General features: G+C 34.1%; 1 protein-coding gene across 8 annotated transcripts in view; it reads left to right on the top strand.

The window, feature by feature from the left end:
* The window catches only part of ETV1 (ets variant 1), an 84,493-nt gene extending 69,993 nt beyond the window's left edge, over window positions 1-14,500 (top strand). For all 8 annotated transcript variants that reach the window (XM_012721004.1, XM_012721006.1, XM_012721001.1 and 5 more), the window contains 3 exons: window positions 2,148-2,317; window positions 7,315-7,416; window positions 12,655-14,500. In XM_012721004.1, the coding sequence (XP_012576458.1) occupies window positions 2,148-2,317; window positions 7,315-7,416; window positions 12,655-12,876 (494 nt within the window). In that variant the 3' untranslated portion in view covers window positions 12,877-14,500. The remainder of the gene's footprint in view (window positions 1-2,147; window positions 2,318-7,314; window positions 7,417-12,654) is intronic.
* The last annotated feature ends 2,426 nt before the right edge of the window (window positions 14,501-16,926 follow it).

The raw sequence follows: 16,926 nt of genomic DNA, 5'->3' as shown, positions 1-16,926 counted from the left end.
GATGCTCGCATTAGGCTCTGGACTTCAGATGTGTGAACTGTTCTGTTTAGCAGCATTAGTGGAGCATCACACTTCTAATATACAGCTTTTTCTCTAAATGTATTTGAGGTCACGGGGTTAAACTCTGATAGGGTGTTTTTTTTTTTTTTTTTCTTTTTTTCTTTTTTTTGTCCTTTTGATGCTCGCATTAGGCTCTGGACTTCAGATGTGTGAACTGTTCTGTTTAGCAGCATTAGTGGAGCATCACACTTCTAATATACAGCTTTTTCTCTTGAGACAAAGCATAAAGTCCAACTTCTTAGACTGACCTTCATCAGTTTCCTTCCTTCATACTGAACTTAAAATTTTAAGAATTTCTGATAATTTGTATGGGTTCATAATTAAGAAAAACTGTTTAAGAATGAACCCACATGGGAAACCCGCGGGGATTACAATCGAGATGGAAAAAAAAATGTGCAAAATGATGTAAAAATTAACTTTGTAATAAAAAAAAAAAAAGAATGAACCCAGGATTATGATACAATCTAACAGACCAAATTTACGCTAATGTGTTAAGGCTGTGAGCTGTCCTTATGACTTAATTCCCTTTGATTTTTTAAAAACTTCTAAATTTTAGACTAAGAAAACATTTTGAGAAGATAATATTAGTGTTACATTTTGTAAAGAATAGTGAACAAGAAAAAATCAGGGCTCTTTTTATTGTACAAGGTCAGGATGATGTCACATTTAAAGGGAGGAACCATCCAGAGATTATAAATTTGATGCTGTTTCACTCTCTGCATAATTTTTCAGTTACCTCCCTAAACAATTTTGTAAATCTCAGGAGAAGCTGCAATAAATAAAACTGTCATTGAAATCAGTAAGAGACACTCCTGTATTATCTAGCTTAGCTCAAAACAACATAATGATTTTTAGCAGTGTTTAACTAAATTTATATTTTGGTTTAGGTTTTTTTAAGTTTTCTTTGTGTAATTCCTTTAGAGACATATTTTTGTCTACTGATCAAAGGAGAGTTTTAGAAAGTTGTGATTTGGTCTCTTTTTGTGATTCACACTTTGTGAGAACAGATCAAATTGAATATATTCCATCTGCATTGTTTAGGAGAGGAATGTTGTGCATTGACAATGATACACTTTTAGATCCCCAGATGTCCATCCCCAATGGAACACTTCTACATATTTTTTGAAATGGCTGGAGATAGAAGTAGTCAGCCTTCATGCAAAGGAGGGTTTTTCCTTTGTTTTCAGTTCTTTATTTTTTTCCTCCATAAAACCCAGTGGTAATTGACCAGATTTATAACACAAACATTGAAGCACTAACAACTTTATTTATAGAACCTATTTAACAGAGTATATGCTATAAATGTACACCAAATAAATATAGTAGTAACAATTCTTGTTTAAAAATAGAGATTGACAGGTAACTCTAGCATAAATTTTTTTAAGTGGGTTTTTGGAAAAAGAATTGCAAGCTTAATTCACATGAATGGATTATAAACAAAAAATTAAGAAAAATGAGAGACAATTTTAATTTGCTGATATTTGAAAAAGTGCTAGTACTAGTATGAACGATGGGACAATTTTAATCCAGGATGCCTTGAATTGACTGCAGGATTTTATAATTCATATAAGCTGCATATTAATTAACTTAAGAGTTTAAGATATTTTAAAATGTACTTTGAAATATTTCCCTTAAAAGGTTCAAGTTTGTCATATGCAAAGGTATTTACATTTGTATTTTGAAGAATTTAATTTGTATAAGTAAAATTTCTGCCAATTTCTTAAAATTGCTTATGGCTTCTTGTGTGTTGCTTAGAGCAATGAATAATGGTATTTATAACAAAAACAACAAACTGTAAGTAAATACTATGGTTTTAAAGAAGTCACTGAAACAGAAAAGATGATATCCATGAATTTATTCTGTACCTGTGTGCATTTATATTGACCCATATATATAGTTATTTGGAAGTTTGTACAGATTCCTGGTTTATATTCAACTGTTATAACTCTTTTAAATCTCTATTTAGTGGTAATATATTTCATAATAACCCATGAAGTGGGTTTTACATTTTGTGACTATGGTTAGTAAATGCTGTGTCAATGTCATAATGTTGTTAATGATAGAAGCTTTCAAAAACTTTAATTTAGGTGACATCAAACAAGAGCCAGGAATGTATCGAGAAGGACCCACATACCAGCGGCGGGGATCTCTGCAGCTCTGGCAGTTTTTGGTAGCTCTTCTGGATGACCCTTCAAATTCTCATTTTATTGCCTGGACTGGGCGAGGCATGGAATTTAAACTGATTGAGCCTGAAGAGGTCAGTTTAGTGTATTTTAGTTTAAAAATTCAGATATGTTATAATAGAAAGAAACATTTGATTGCTATGCCAAAATGTATTATTTTTAATGTTAACAGCTTGAGGAAAGCATCTGAATTAGAAGGTAGACCCTCTCCCAAAAGTGTATATTTAAAGTAAAATATGAATGTATTCTGTACCTGTTCTGCTTGAATGCTCTCCTATAGCTCTGATACTGTAGAAAATCAGATCATCATTATTCAATAAGGCAGGACCTGGGAAGTCTCAAAAGGAATATCTAATTTGGGGGTGTTTGTAGTCTTTTGGAGGGAGAGAAGGGGTGTCTTGCAGAAGCTCGTTGAGATTTGGGTGTGCAGAATTGTTCTTGTGAGTTAGCAGTTATTATTATGGCAATTTAGCTTTGTCTCACGACATTAGCAGTGGAACATTAGGGAGACCCAAGTTTTGTGCAGGAAAGCATGGAGTTTGAGAAGCAGTTACAGGGCTAATGGCAAGTACAGACCACAGTGGAAAATTCTAACTCCCTAAGTGCTTCTTAGGAGACACAACCAAATAGTGTTTCCTCAAGGGAAAAAACATTTCCCTTTGATTGTTGGTGACATTTAAGTCACCTGGGCTGTGTACCCTCCAAGAGAAAGTAAGGATGAAGTTTAAAATATCACCATAATATGTAAGAAAATACTCAAATGAAGACCTTGGTAAAAGATGATAAGTGGAACACAATTTCAACTAACTGTTCTATTGTCTCCTTCCCTCTGCCCATGCATATACAAGTGGAGTATTTTCATGAAGAAATTTCTTGGTTGTATTTGTATTTCTTGAAGATTTAGGGCTATTTATTTTTTATGGCCTAGCTCACCAATGGCATTTTAAGCCACTTTAAAGATAACTGTCAAATGAAATACTTATCTTATTAAAATATGCTTTATTTGTTACTATTAAAACTTAAAATTCTGTCTCTCATTAACCAAGAAAGCAGTGTAAGACTTCCATGTAACATGCTTATGATTGATCTTCTTACCTATAGAATCTAAACACATTAGAAGAGAGAAAATTCAGTAAAATATCTCACCAGTTTTGAATCCAAAGTAATTAATTTCATGTATACTGATCATCTATAACTTAGGCTAATGAACCTATACATCTTAAATTTTCTGCTCTATTAAACCATGTATTCAATCATAATTAGATAATATGCCTAAATTGATATCCAGAAGGTAAAATATTACTTAGTAAGATATTAAAGACTATCTGATTCAGATAGGTATTAAGCAGTATGAAATAAGAGGAGTTGGTTAGTATAAGTAAGTCTCTTACAGAGTATGTCAATATGTCAGTAGCACTAGAGAGTAAGTGATCTCCCTTGGCCCATCACACACACACACACACACAATGACTCAATATCTGAATTTGAAATTACCCATTATCTAGCATGGGCAAAATGCCTGGGTGATTGAATGTTATAGTATGTCTAAAACTTAATTTGCCTGTGAAAAGAAATTAGTTTTTATGTAGATGTACTTAAATGATGTGAAGGAACCAAAAACTGTGAAGCACTAATAAATTGGACTAGAAACACTTAAAGTAAAGTAATTTGAAAGCCTTTTAACAGGATGGAAATGTGTACTCTTCACATTGAGAAAGATGTTGATAAATTATTGCAAGAATTGGTTCATGCTTGAATTGAGTACATTCAACAAGAATTTATATAAAACAGTCATTTCCCTCCATCTGTGATTAAAATAAAGTTGAGGAGAAGTAGATCTTTTCTTATTTTTACCATGTATTTGTTAAGACAAAGGAAATTATTGAATGTCAGTAATTATTGATCCATTCAGAAGAGTAAAAAGTACTTAGCAAGTGATGAGGCTCTTTATACAGCAGTGGCTGACTCTATCATGACCATATTTGAATAAGCAGAAACTTAGCCAGGTGACCATGATTTCATAAAATTCTGAATTTTTGTGATGTTCAGCACAAGGAGACATATAGTTACATCTGTCTCATATAACAAACTGACATTTAGACACCTTTTCTGCAGAAGATTCACAAATTAACAAAGACCTGGGTAATTCAGAGTCACTAGACCATTTCCAGATAGTAAGTACCTCAGTGGCAGTGTGCAATAAGCAGTTAAAAAGTCTCCTGTGGTCTTTGTTCAAGGTGAAACCTCCATTTCTGATTGCTGTATTGTTCACACTTGCAGTTGCTTTCTTCAGGCTATGACAGCTGTTTTATTTAAGTCTCTTCTTGGAAAGCATGTGGAATTATTCTAGCCTTCGTGTCTCACAGTCACTGTCTTCTTTCTACTATTTAGCAGCCCCGATAGGTGGTTCTGGAGTCATCCTCTTTGGAATTACTCTTCCATTAGGATTTCAACTTGAAGCTTAAAATGATACTGCCTGGGACTTCAGGCCTGCACTTAATCTGCTCAGTCTGTTTGGATAACGAGACCAATCACATAAGCTCTAATCTTTCTCATTTTGAAATATTTGAGATGTGAGATTATTTTCAAAATAAGCATGCATCCCAGGGAGTTATTCCAGGGAACAATGATTAGCATATTAAAGCATCTATAGGACTAAGTGTAGAAGCCTTGATGATATTCAAATTTGTTGAGCTAGAAGTGTTACCAAGAAGTCAGACCCTGATTATGCTTTCCAGGTTTACTGTTGCATATTCAAGCATGACTTAAAAATAAGTTGGATAATACTTGAACTAATTACATTTTTCCATTTAATTCATTTTGACAATAGGGTGAATGCTTTAGTGCTTTGTTCTTTTCACTCTTCTCACTCATGCCATGTTGGAAATTGCGCTTTGAGTGGTGGTGGTATAGTGTTGATTGGTGGGCCCTAAGGAAGTTCTGGATGGGAGAACTCTGAACTCTCTTAGTTGGGAGAGCTCACCTATCCTGGAAATCATTTATGTTATCTGTACATTTTAAGTTTCAATTTTTTTATTGATATAAGAACACTTAACATCAGGCCTGCTCTTTACATTTTAAGAGTATAATACTGTATGACTGAGCACAATTTTCTTCAAGAAATTTCTAGAATGTTAATCATCTTCATTACCATGACTGCATCTCATGGTGTATTAGTGTGTCCCCCTTCCCTCAGCTTTATGAAAAATATGATACCTAAACAGTCCTAAGAATAAATTTCATTGGTTTAAAATGTGTACTAACACCCAGAGTACTGAGTAGGATCAGAAGCATCAAACTCTTTAAAGGAGAGGGGAACAAGATCAAAACTGCGGTGGGAAGAGCATATGGAACTGTGGTGATGACACATGAGTGAAGTGGTGGTGGGAAGTCCATGGGAACTGCAGCTGAGATGAAAAATGTACAAAATGAGGAATGATGTAAAAATATATATATAAAATTTAAAAACCCGTAATTAAAAATAAGTCATTTTTTTTCCCCTCCCAGAGACGTCCACAGTGAATATTTTACTTTCTAGCTACATCCTGTTGAGTTCCTCTAACAAGGAACCATGTGTAAGTGAATGAGTATTCACAAATTGCTGTTTACTTTAAGCAGATATTAGGAATTTATCTTCACATCCACTTTAGGCTGCTATGTCTTATTAAAGATTCACCGGTTTCCATTATTACATTTTTAAGAGACCTTTTATTTGGAAAGAATTGCCTTCGTTTCTAATTGCCATTCACCGTTGCTCAGGACATTTCCATTAAAATGAAGTTTATCTTTGGTACATTAAGATGTACCTGCCACTGTGGCTGTCGACTTGGATGTATAATCACATCCCTGTTATATCACCTCTCTGCTCTTTAAAAAGGATTCTGATGCATGTGACTAAATTATACTGTATCTTACATCAGGGGATAGAAATTAGTGGGAGAGAAAATAGCGAGAATTCGTATTTATAAAAAATAAACAGCAGAAAGGTTGTTGCTAACAACGTAGAGAGACAGATGATCTCTTGGAAAAGGATTCTATTTTTGTAATGTGACGGAGCAACAATTTAGAATTTCATAGAAATAAAAAGCATTAACCTTATTAGATAATGCTTTCTTGGGGTTGCATGGGTATATGTGGCATCTGCAGTTTCTGTGAAGTAATAAAGAGTGGAAATGAAGGAGAAAGGGACTTTTGCGAGGATGACAAGAGCACAGTAAAATGTTTCAGCGAGCCACAGTGGTCACGACGCGCGGGATACATATACTTTGAGGAAGGCAGTTTTCTTGAGGTTCTGTTGAAGAACTCTTTACCAGAAAAGTTCTTCCTCCAAAGTCATGTTATAAAAAGCCCTGAGATTTTCATAGAACAACAAAGTGGACATTCTACTTCAGAGAATTTTGTTTGTGGACTCATATACATGGTGACCTTTTCCACTTCCTTCTTATTTTTAGCATCCAATTACTGTTCTCTAAATGAATGCTTAATTCCCCAGTTTAGTATCGGCTACACTTTTACCCTAATGCTGCTTCAGGCAATAAAAATTATTTGCAGTTCAGTTGTTTAATTTGTATACCATTTCCTCTGCTGCACACACTGTGCCACTGTGTTCACTCTTATTTAGTATCAAGTGAGATTTCTTTCTCTTTCCTTTATCATAATCTCAGAAAGCACCTTTAGACAGAGCTCACTCACTGAGCTGTTCTTGATCTATGGCTCCTATCTGAAAAACTAAAAGAAAATAACATTGTGTCTCAAAATGGGAAACTTGCCTCATTTTGGTGAACTACAGCCTGTTCTTTCTCACTGTAAACACAGTCCCTTATTTCCATTTAATTTTGTATCCAAAACAATAGTGACAAAGAATTCTATTGTGATGCTTCAGAAGGATCACTGCATGCCTGGTTTAAAAAGCAAACCAGGACTCAGGAAATTCAGATCATGACAGCTTTTGCCTCGTGTCTTTGATTTGGATTTCTTGGGAGAGTTTGGAAGTAATTAATTGATTAATTTTTATGAAATATCTGGATAAGTTAACACTTAACACTGTAACATAATTCTGTTTCTATGGCAGGTGGCCCGGCGTTGGGGCATTCAGAAAAACAGGCCAGCTATGAACTATGATAAACTTAGCCGTTCACTGCGCTATTATTATGAGAAGGGAATCATGCAAAAGGTGAGACGCTAATACAGCATTAAAATTCATTGAAATGTTGCACATTAATCTGAACGTCATACGTTAAAAGCCATATATCTTTGCATTGCTGAAGCAAGGTTTTCGCTCAGTTTAACATATGCTTAGCTCTTGGTTTTGGTATGAGAAGCCTTTCTATTTATACATTCATGGGCATTATCGACAAATGTATAATATTATACACAAAGTGGTAGACTTTCTGGAAGTCCCTACTTTGCTGTGTTTGTCAGAAAGTTTGTTTTAGTACTGATAATGCACATATGTATCTCTAGAAGTTGATACTCTGCTGCATTCTCCACAGTTAAATAATTTTGATGTGCTTTTACTGATAGGCTGTAATATTAACTGAATTCTTAGTTATTTCTTTAGAGTTAGAACATTCAGAATATTTCTTTTTCTCATTCTTAAAGACATTTTTATTCCTCACCTGAAATCTTACCTGATGATATATTACCTGATAGCACAACTTAAAAACATTTATGAAATAAATACTTGATTTTATTTTGTTGGTAGAGTGAAGTTAAACCATATTTTACTTTACTTCAACTGAGTTTCCTTTAATAGTTACCAGTAGATTTTGAAAAAAGAATGAGGTAAAGCAAATTTATTTAGTACAATTGTAAATACTTTGAGCAAGACAATGACATAAAGATAAACCATTTGGATATTTGTTATTATGTCCTTCAGTTTTGTTTGCATATTCAATTAATTGTCCTAACCCTGAAATAAGTTTATGATTTATCCATTGTGAAAATTAATTATATTATGCAGTCTTTGTTCATTTGGAAGTACATGAACAGATATATTACAGATTTCGGCATATTTTTATGTCAGCACAGTGATACCAAGAAGTAATGGATCAGTTGTGGTGTAAACCTTACTTTTTTTTTTTTTAAAACCTTACTTTTAACAGGAATAACTTCCTAGAGTAAAAGGAATTAGTGCTTTGGATTTGGTCAGTTCAGAATTTAGATACAACTTAGAAAAAAAATAAGCAGAAGAAAAACTAAAGTTAGAATGTTTGAGATCTTTAATTTTTACTATTTTCAGAGGGATTATTTGTTGTTGTTTTTCTTTTTAATTTTCTTACATCACTGTTCATTTTTTATACCATTTCCCACCTCAGGTATAGTGCTCCGACCACCACACCACCCCTCCTCTTCTGCCTCCCCCTCCCCTGCTGAATGCCTCAGACCAATAGTTTATCTGCAAGCTTTGCCTTTTCCCTGACCTTTTGTTCAGTTTCCCTATTAGAATGTCCAAGATTTTTAAAAGTTAGGGTTGAATTATATTCCCAATTGTTAGTCATTTATCACCTGCCTTTCCTGTCACACGTGGGATCATTTTAATTTCTCCATTTCTCTCATCCACCACTCCCATTTTAATGGAATCTTTTCAAATTCATCCCAATGCCTTCATCACCATCTCCCTAATTCCAGAAAAACAAGTGGGCTGGCACTGGGAGCACTGCCCATTTCCCTGGGCAATAAAAGAAAATGCAGTCAGAATTTAGGTTTCTTGCTTATTTCTCACTGGCGCCTCTTTTTGAACACATTCTTCTGGTAAAAGATGATGTTCTTACCTCATAAAGTTGTGTTATTATTTGAAATAGTTTAGTGGAGACTCTTGCATTGTACCTGGCACATGAAAAGGCATGCTTAATTCATCTCATGCCCTGAAGTCTGTGAAGGCATATTTGACTGATATGTTTTGATCATTGAGTCCCTTGTTAAAGAGAACATTCACAAAGAGTAAAAACTTATTTTAAGAGCTCTAATCACACCACAGCTTTCAGACACGTGTTTGATAGGGTGTCTCCAGGATGCCAGGCCTAGTCTTAGATATTCTCAGAGGTGCTTATGCTTAATGTTTCTTATTTCTATTATCACCACTTCAGAACTCCATTTATCTAAGTTGACCATACCCCCTTTGTTAGTCTCTTATTTTGACAAATTAATAAAATGAAGTACTACTAAATAATAGCATAGATGTTAAAATAACAACAACAACAAAAATGTGCCTCACAATTTTTTCTATTAGACTATAATTGCCAAAGGATCACAAAATGCTATAAATAAATATAAACACAAAATGCTATAAATAAATGTAGCATTTTGGGGTTTTACTATAATGTAAGAAAGGAAATTTGGTTTAATGCTATAACATGCAGAGATTACAGTCTGCTTGCAACTAGCACAACTGTCAAAAGTGTTTTGTAATGTTTATAGCCATATAAACTTACTCCTTTTCCTCACACTCCTTTTCCTCACACATTTGAGCCATTCTACTTGATGTTCTTTGACACACCTGTCATTTGGCACACCTCATTGTTTTATTCCTACTGTTCCCTCTTTCTAGAAAGAAAGTATTGCTTCTATCATCAACATTTTATAACATGTACCATTTTTTCTTTTTTAATTTATTTATTTATTTGTAAAGAACTGGGGTACAGGCCAGAGATGCAGAGGGTGAGAGGATTCACCAGAGACAGAGTGGGGAGCAGAACAGGCAGATGATCAAAGTACACTGCTAGGGGAGCAGCGGGCGGGCCAGGAGAGGTCTGCCACGCCATGTGGTCCCCTCCGGGGCAGGCGGGGATCGAACTCATGAGGAAGTGGCCTCAGCTTCTCAGTGCTGTATTTTAACCCGCTGAGCCACCAGGGAGGGCCACATGTACCATTTTAAGCTAAAATTAAGCCTTATTGTGTTGTTCAGAGGAATATTACTCAATCCTTTAAAACAAATACAGTATAGAATTCTATATTTTAATGTGTTGGGGAAGATATTTTTATGACGCACTTGTTTACAAACTTGAAATTATGTGTTTCTGTGATGTGGATAATAGAAAATTGAAAAAAATTGCCAAGTGGATCTAAACGCATAAAGATTAGTCATTTTAGTGATTATGAAAGAAATAAATAGTTAAGTAGTGCTTGTTATAACTTATAAACTATGCATGTATACTTCTATTTCAAATTTATAAAGTCCTTAAAAAGTATATGCCTATACTTTAATAGTGTTATTTCTGGATGATATAATGCTAAATTGTTTTGTTTGTTTGATCTGTAATCTTAAAATTTCCTTCACATTATCCCTGTACTATTTTGGACACTTTAATGGTTAGAACATATTTGAATATCTAATCTTGTAAAGCACAATTCAAAAGATGCGGCCCTGTTTAATTTTGATTTGTCTCTCCCATAAATTTCATGTTTTATCATCTGTAATTTGGGTATAGATAATGTAAAGCATTTTTTTCATATTATGATTATATTTCTGACAATGGAAGACTTTATTTCCCTTGGCTGGTTATCAGCCCTTGCTCAAAACTCTGACATTTAACCTAGTCCAGTAAATATAGTAGTAACCCTACGAATGTTTGTTCAAAAGAACAGTAGAAGGAAGTAATGAGTCAAGGCAGAATGCCTACGAGATTTTATACTCTTGATAGCATGTTGTACATTTTAATATACCCCGTAGTGATTTATCAGTTAATTTCTAATTATAACCAATAACAACAGGTTGAACAAAAAGCTCTTCTAGCTTAAATCAAATACCCCTTTCTCCACAGCCCCAAACAAAACAAAACAAAACAAGTTATAAAATGCTCAGAGGTATGTAGGCCATTTTTCTCCCTACAAATGCTTTAACCATAAGAGGAAAAAAGGAAAACTAGTATTTAGTATTTTTGTTATTGTGTATATTTTTGTGGTCCTTTTATCATTCCATCTTTATGAATATAATTTCCTTTGTATAAAGGGCTACAGTGAATACATTTATGGTAGGTGCTGCTGATGCCACACACTGTGCTGGAGACTTCCATAGCAGCGTTACAGCAACTTTCCCAGGAACATTGCTGTTTCCTTTCACAAAGGGGATGTGAGGGCAGTTTCGGGAATATATCCACATTCATAAAAACTCCTTGTTGACTGTTTTAAAATCTAAGAATACTGAGATTATTTGGAGTTTTCTAAATTTGTTTCTCCTTCAGGGTGGAAAAACAAAAACCCAGGGCACAAATATTCTAAATCTGAGTGCTCACTAGTAGTTACTCCTTTTTTCAAACATATATCAATAGTTGAGAAACCATGAACACACTGTTCGCCTACATTACCACACGACCAGTAGTGCTTTTTTGACACACAGGAAATCAAAGTGTTGAGTTGTTTTCACCTTTCTAAGCTTATTAAACTCTACACACATAGAGGAAGTTTCTGTCAAAGTTAATACAAAGAATTGTATTCATCCACAGCCCTCCTCCTCTGTACAGTCTTTTCAGTGATGCTGGAGGGGAGAGGGACATATTTGTTTCCTTCAATGTTTATAATTTCCTAGAGAAGCATTTCTCTTCAAAATTTAAGTTCAGGTCATGGCATTCCTTATAGATTATGCTACTTCTTCATTTCAGGCAGCTGTCAACATTGCTCTTTCTCATTTCCTCCCTATGCACTGTGTATACTAAATTCCTTTCACTTTTTTACACCTCTTACTTCAATTTGACACTTTACACACATCCTTAACTTCTGCCTAATGCATTTTGCCTTCATTTTGAAAAGTGATGTACACAGGATAATGCTGTCCTCTCGATCCATCTTTCATTTAAATAAGGCAATGTATCTTTTTTTCCCTTAAGATGAGAATATATAATGCCAAAAACAAAACAAAACAAAACAAAAAAATGGCTCACACTGTGAATCAGTGAATCACTAGTGTAGGCTTATTAGAAGCAAAGCACATTTTTCTTTTAAGGTTTGGAAGTTTATTTTTACAACAGTTTTAGAAATGTACTATACTATTAAGAGGAAGATACTATATCTTAAAGGATCTGCTTTTACAAGTATAGATATTATCTTTTAAAACAGACAAAAATGTAACATGCCTGCAATAAATCGATGATTTCTTTCCCGTAGATGACATTGTAAGCTTACCTTTATATTCTAACAAGAAAGCTTCTGAGATTTCTTAACTGCATCTGGAATAACTATAATGTAATTAGTGTGCAACATCAACATTTTGCATTTCCTTTATTGAACTGTAATTTATTCCGCAAAGTAAGGTGTGTGCATTTGTGTTTATGCCTGTTTGCTAATACTTAATTGTCTTGTCCTATTTTCTAGCTTTTTCTGGTGTATTAAATCATGTTTTTGGTCTTTTTTCTTTCCCTGTCCTTCCCCATCTGGGGATGGCTGGATGGGTTTTTCTCTTCCATATGATCATCAGGTGGCCGGAGAGAGATATGTCTACAAATTTGTGTGTGACCCGGAAGCCCTTTTCTCCATGGCCTTTCCAGATAATCAGCGGCCACTGCTGAAGACGGACATGGAGCGTCACATCAATGAAGAGGACACGGTGCCTCTGTCTCACTTTGACGAGAGCATGGCCTACATGCCAGAAGGGGGCTGCTGCAACCCCCACCCCTACAACGAAGGCTACGTGTACTAGCACGGTGACAGTCGAGCAGGACCTTCCCCGCGCTTTCCCTCTTTTTTGCAAGAGGCAGAGAATCTGAATTCTCTCCAATCTCTGTTTTATTTTTGTTGTTTGTATTTTATTTTTAAATAATAATACACAAAAAGGGGCTTTTCCTGTTGCATTATTCTATGGTCTGCCATGGACTGCGCACTTTATTTGAGGGTGGGTGGGAATAATCGAAACATTATTCTGTATAACAGGAAGATAATGGGCGAACGGGGGCGGGGGCGGGGGAACTTGGGGATTAATTTTTACTTAGACTTGGGATGGGATCCTAAAGGTTTTAAGTATGATGAAGCTATATCATGTTTATTTGATTTCCTAACATAAGAAAATGCTCATTTTCTCTGGATATGTATGGTACAGTTAATTCACATTGTGTAAATATCCACTTGGAGACTATTAGCCGCGGGCATTTTCCCCTATCATTTTTTGATTCTCTGCAAGGTGTACAAAAACATCTACTGTAAATGGCAGTTTAATTGTTAGAAATGACTGTTTTGCACCTCATGTAAAAAGGTATTTAGAGGCTGCATTTGCTGTTTTTGTTTTGGTTTGCTTTATAAATGACTCACAGAACATAACCATAAAATGGGTAGTTTTTGCTGAAGTTGAGTAATCAGCATGAGTATAGATGAAGGGCACAATTTTGGACTCTGGCTCCAAACTGAGTCATAGGCCAGTAGCATTACATGTATCTGGTGCCACCTTGCTCTTTAGGTACAAATCATACTGTCTTAAAATTTTGAAGCCCAATTCCGTTTAATATTGATATGATCCTTGATCATATGATATATGATCATGATCCTTGGAGATTTTTGTTTAAATGTTAAATCTGGGGTCACAATGAAGCAAAAAATATCTGTCTCCTTTCACTTCCTACAATACATGAACCCGTTATTTAATCAATAAGAATTAACTGTACTAAATCATTACCACGCTGTTCTAGATACAGCAAGCACTCCTTAAGAAAAATATCCAATACACTAAATAGGTACTATAGTAATTTTTAGACATGGTACCCACTGATATGCATTTAAACCTTTTACTGCTGTGTTATGTTGATAACATATATAAATATTAGATAATGCTAATGCTTCTGCTGCTGTCTTTTCTGTAATATTCTCTTTCATGCTGAATTTACTATGACCATTTATAAGCAACGCAATTAACTACAGATAGCATTTCAGGACAAAATAGATGACTTGAACCATTTATTGCTTAAAAAATAGCTTACGCCATGCTATGCTATAAGCAGCTTTTATGCACACTGACAAATGAAGAGTAAGCTTCAGCTTGCTAAGGGAAACTGTGGAAACTTTTGTAACTTTTGGCAAAATGGAAAATTGCATACTGTCAAAGAAGATGAGGAAGTTGCTGTATGACATAGTGCTGGCACTGATATTATCCATCATCTTGTTTTGGACACTCGTGTAAATGTGATTGGATTGTTTGAAAGAAGATTTAAAAATTTAAAGTTTCAAGGTTTTGTTTGGTTTTGTTTTGCACTTGGAGAAAATATTGAAAGCAGAATATGTTGGTTCTAGCCACCTGGAAAAAAAACTTAAGTAAATGGTGTTATAGAATCTCTGAATAGTTTGCTGAATGATTCCAGCAAGAAATGTGAATTTTGTTCAGTCAATCAATATCCCAGAGCAATAACATTTTGTAAGGGTCTGTAGGACAAAATGGTAAAAGCAAACTGAACAGAAAGATAAAATCTAATCAATCTATAAAAGGATTTTATGAGGAGCACAGGAAAGATTGTAGAAGATAATCTCCCAGCTACCCATTTTCCAACAGGACATATCATTACTCATTTCTATAAACAGTTATTGGCAAACCTACATTGTAATCAATACCATTCACATAAATCCCAGAAAAATACTCTAATTTCAACATGTGTATAACTGTGATTTCAGTGGATTATTCTACATACTCATATATCATTAGGCCTATTATAGGCTAAAAGTATGCCTTAAAATTGGAAGTTTATTCCCCACTGTGTTCATGTGACAATTTACAGCACTTAGAATAAAAACAGATTTTAAAATATTCAACTAAAGTCCTATTAGAAAGAGAATTGACATAGCTCAAGAAATTTAAAGTGGGTCTTTAAAATATATTGAAACGAAAATTGTATTGAGAATTCTATTTTTTTCTTTTTTTTTTTTTCCATTTTCTTTTTAAATGTCTAGTTCTAGTTTTCCAGTGGGGAAGAATTAGGCCATGAGTTATCTTAAGGGATCAAAAGAAGGAGTGGTATTAATTATATCATATTTAAGGACAAACTAGATATATACAGTTTGTCATATATGTGTGTATATATATCTATATATATATATACATATAGATATCGGTGTGTGTGTGTGTATATATATATATATATATATATGTATTACTGTTTAAGGTACTGACTCACTGAACGAATTAAGTACTTGGTCAACATTTGAGATATTTTCAGTACAGAAAGGTTCAAAACATTGCATTATAAACTTTTGGGAAATGTATCTAAACATTTTTTTAAGTTCTGTTTTTATTCTATTTTTTGTTTGTCGTGTTTTTATTTTCAGATAGATTAATAAATCTGGCAGCTGATTTCTGCAAGATGCTTGTGTTTTGGATTTCTAATTGGATTGGCTACTCAAATATAGAAATTAATTATACAGTGTTTCCCTTCAACTTGGTAAAAGGAACTCAAGGAAATATATCCAACAATGTCATTGAAAATGACATGTTAATATCCAGAGTAACTACAAAACAAATTATTGCCACCCAAATAACAAAGGAAAGTAATATTTAAGTTATCTCTATAAAAAATTTAAAAATCAAAACTGATAGTACAGAGCATATTTTTCCAAAGAAGTATGGAAGTCTTTTAAATCTCTTTTTTTTTAATTGTAGCAGATTGCTGTAAAGAATGACAATATTTTAGTAGTGTAAAACAACAAAAATCTATTCTATTCATAGAATTCAGAGGTCCAAAATCAGTCTTAGGGGCTAAAGTCAGTATGTCTGTAGGACGGTTTCTTTTGTATGCTCCAGGGGAGAATTTGATCATTGCTTCCTCCACTTCTACAGGCTGACTCCTCGTTTCCTTACTCCAGTCTTTTCTGTGATCACCTTCCTTTCCTCTATTAAAGTCAAATCTCTTTCGGCCTTCCTCTTATTTGGACATGTGTCCACCTGAAATCTCCCCATGTCAAGATTCTTAAATCACCTCCAAGTTCTTTTCATACCCTACATATCCTTCAGAGGTTTGGGGTATAAACTCATGGATATATAGGCCATTGAAATGGTGGTGGTCTGTTAATTCAGTCCATTGTATAGGTACATGACATTATGGGAAAAATAACAGTGGACTTAACTAAGGAAAAAGAAGGTTCAACTGAAGAAGCTAGGATGAGAAATTACCAAAGAACACTTAATCATTGTTATTGTCTTACCTAATTTTATGTAAATGGCACTGAAAATATTCTCCATGGAAGTTGATGTATCCCACTAATATCTGATAATGGTACTAGACTTTATTGAATCCCACTCCTCACATAAACATAATGTAATCAGAAGAGTTAAAGGATGTAATTACAATTAATTCTATTGTCTGAATACAATTATATTTTAAAAGATACTTTCGAGACAAGTACGGGTTTTCACTCTATAATCTTAATATTTCAAATGATTTCTATTATGTAAAAATAATCTAGAGAACATGCCTCTGATATTCAAAAGAACAACTCTACACTATGAGCCGACTTATCTTTTTATGACTAATAAGGAAATTGATTACCCAGTGTTAAATCATTTGACCAAGTAATGGGAAATTCAAAAGGGAGCCATTGTCAGGAAACATTTCTGAGCTTATAATGACAAAACAATACAAAGGAGAGGAACTTTAAGTGATTCTACTTGGTTTCCTAATAGAGAAAAATTGTAATTCAGAAATAAGAAATGAGTGAGCTATTTTCCAGTTACAGTGTGATATGAAGAACAAGAAAAACAGTTGTTAAAAAATACAAA

Source organism: Condylura cristata, unplaced genomic scaffold, assembly GCF_000260355.1.
Source record: "Condylura cristata isolate star-nosed mole 26May11 unplaced genomic scaffold, ConCri1.0 scaffold00005, whole genome shotgun sequence".
NCBI classification, from domain to species: domain Eukaryota; kingdom Metazoa; phylum Chordata; class Mammalia; order Eulipotyphla; family Talpidae; genus Condylura; species Condylura cristata.
The sequence above is the reverse complement of the archived record's forward strand: the minus strand, read 5'-3'. Positions and strand labels throughout refer to the sequence as shown.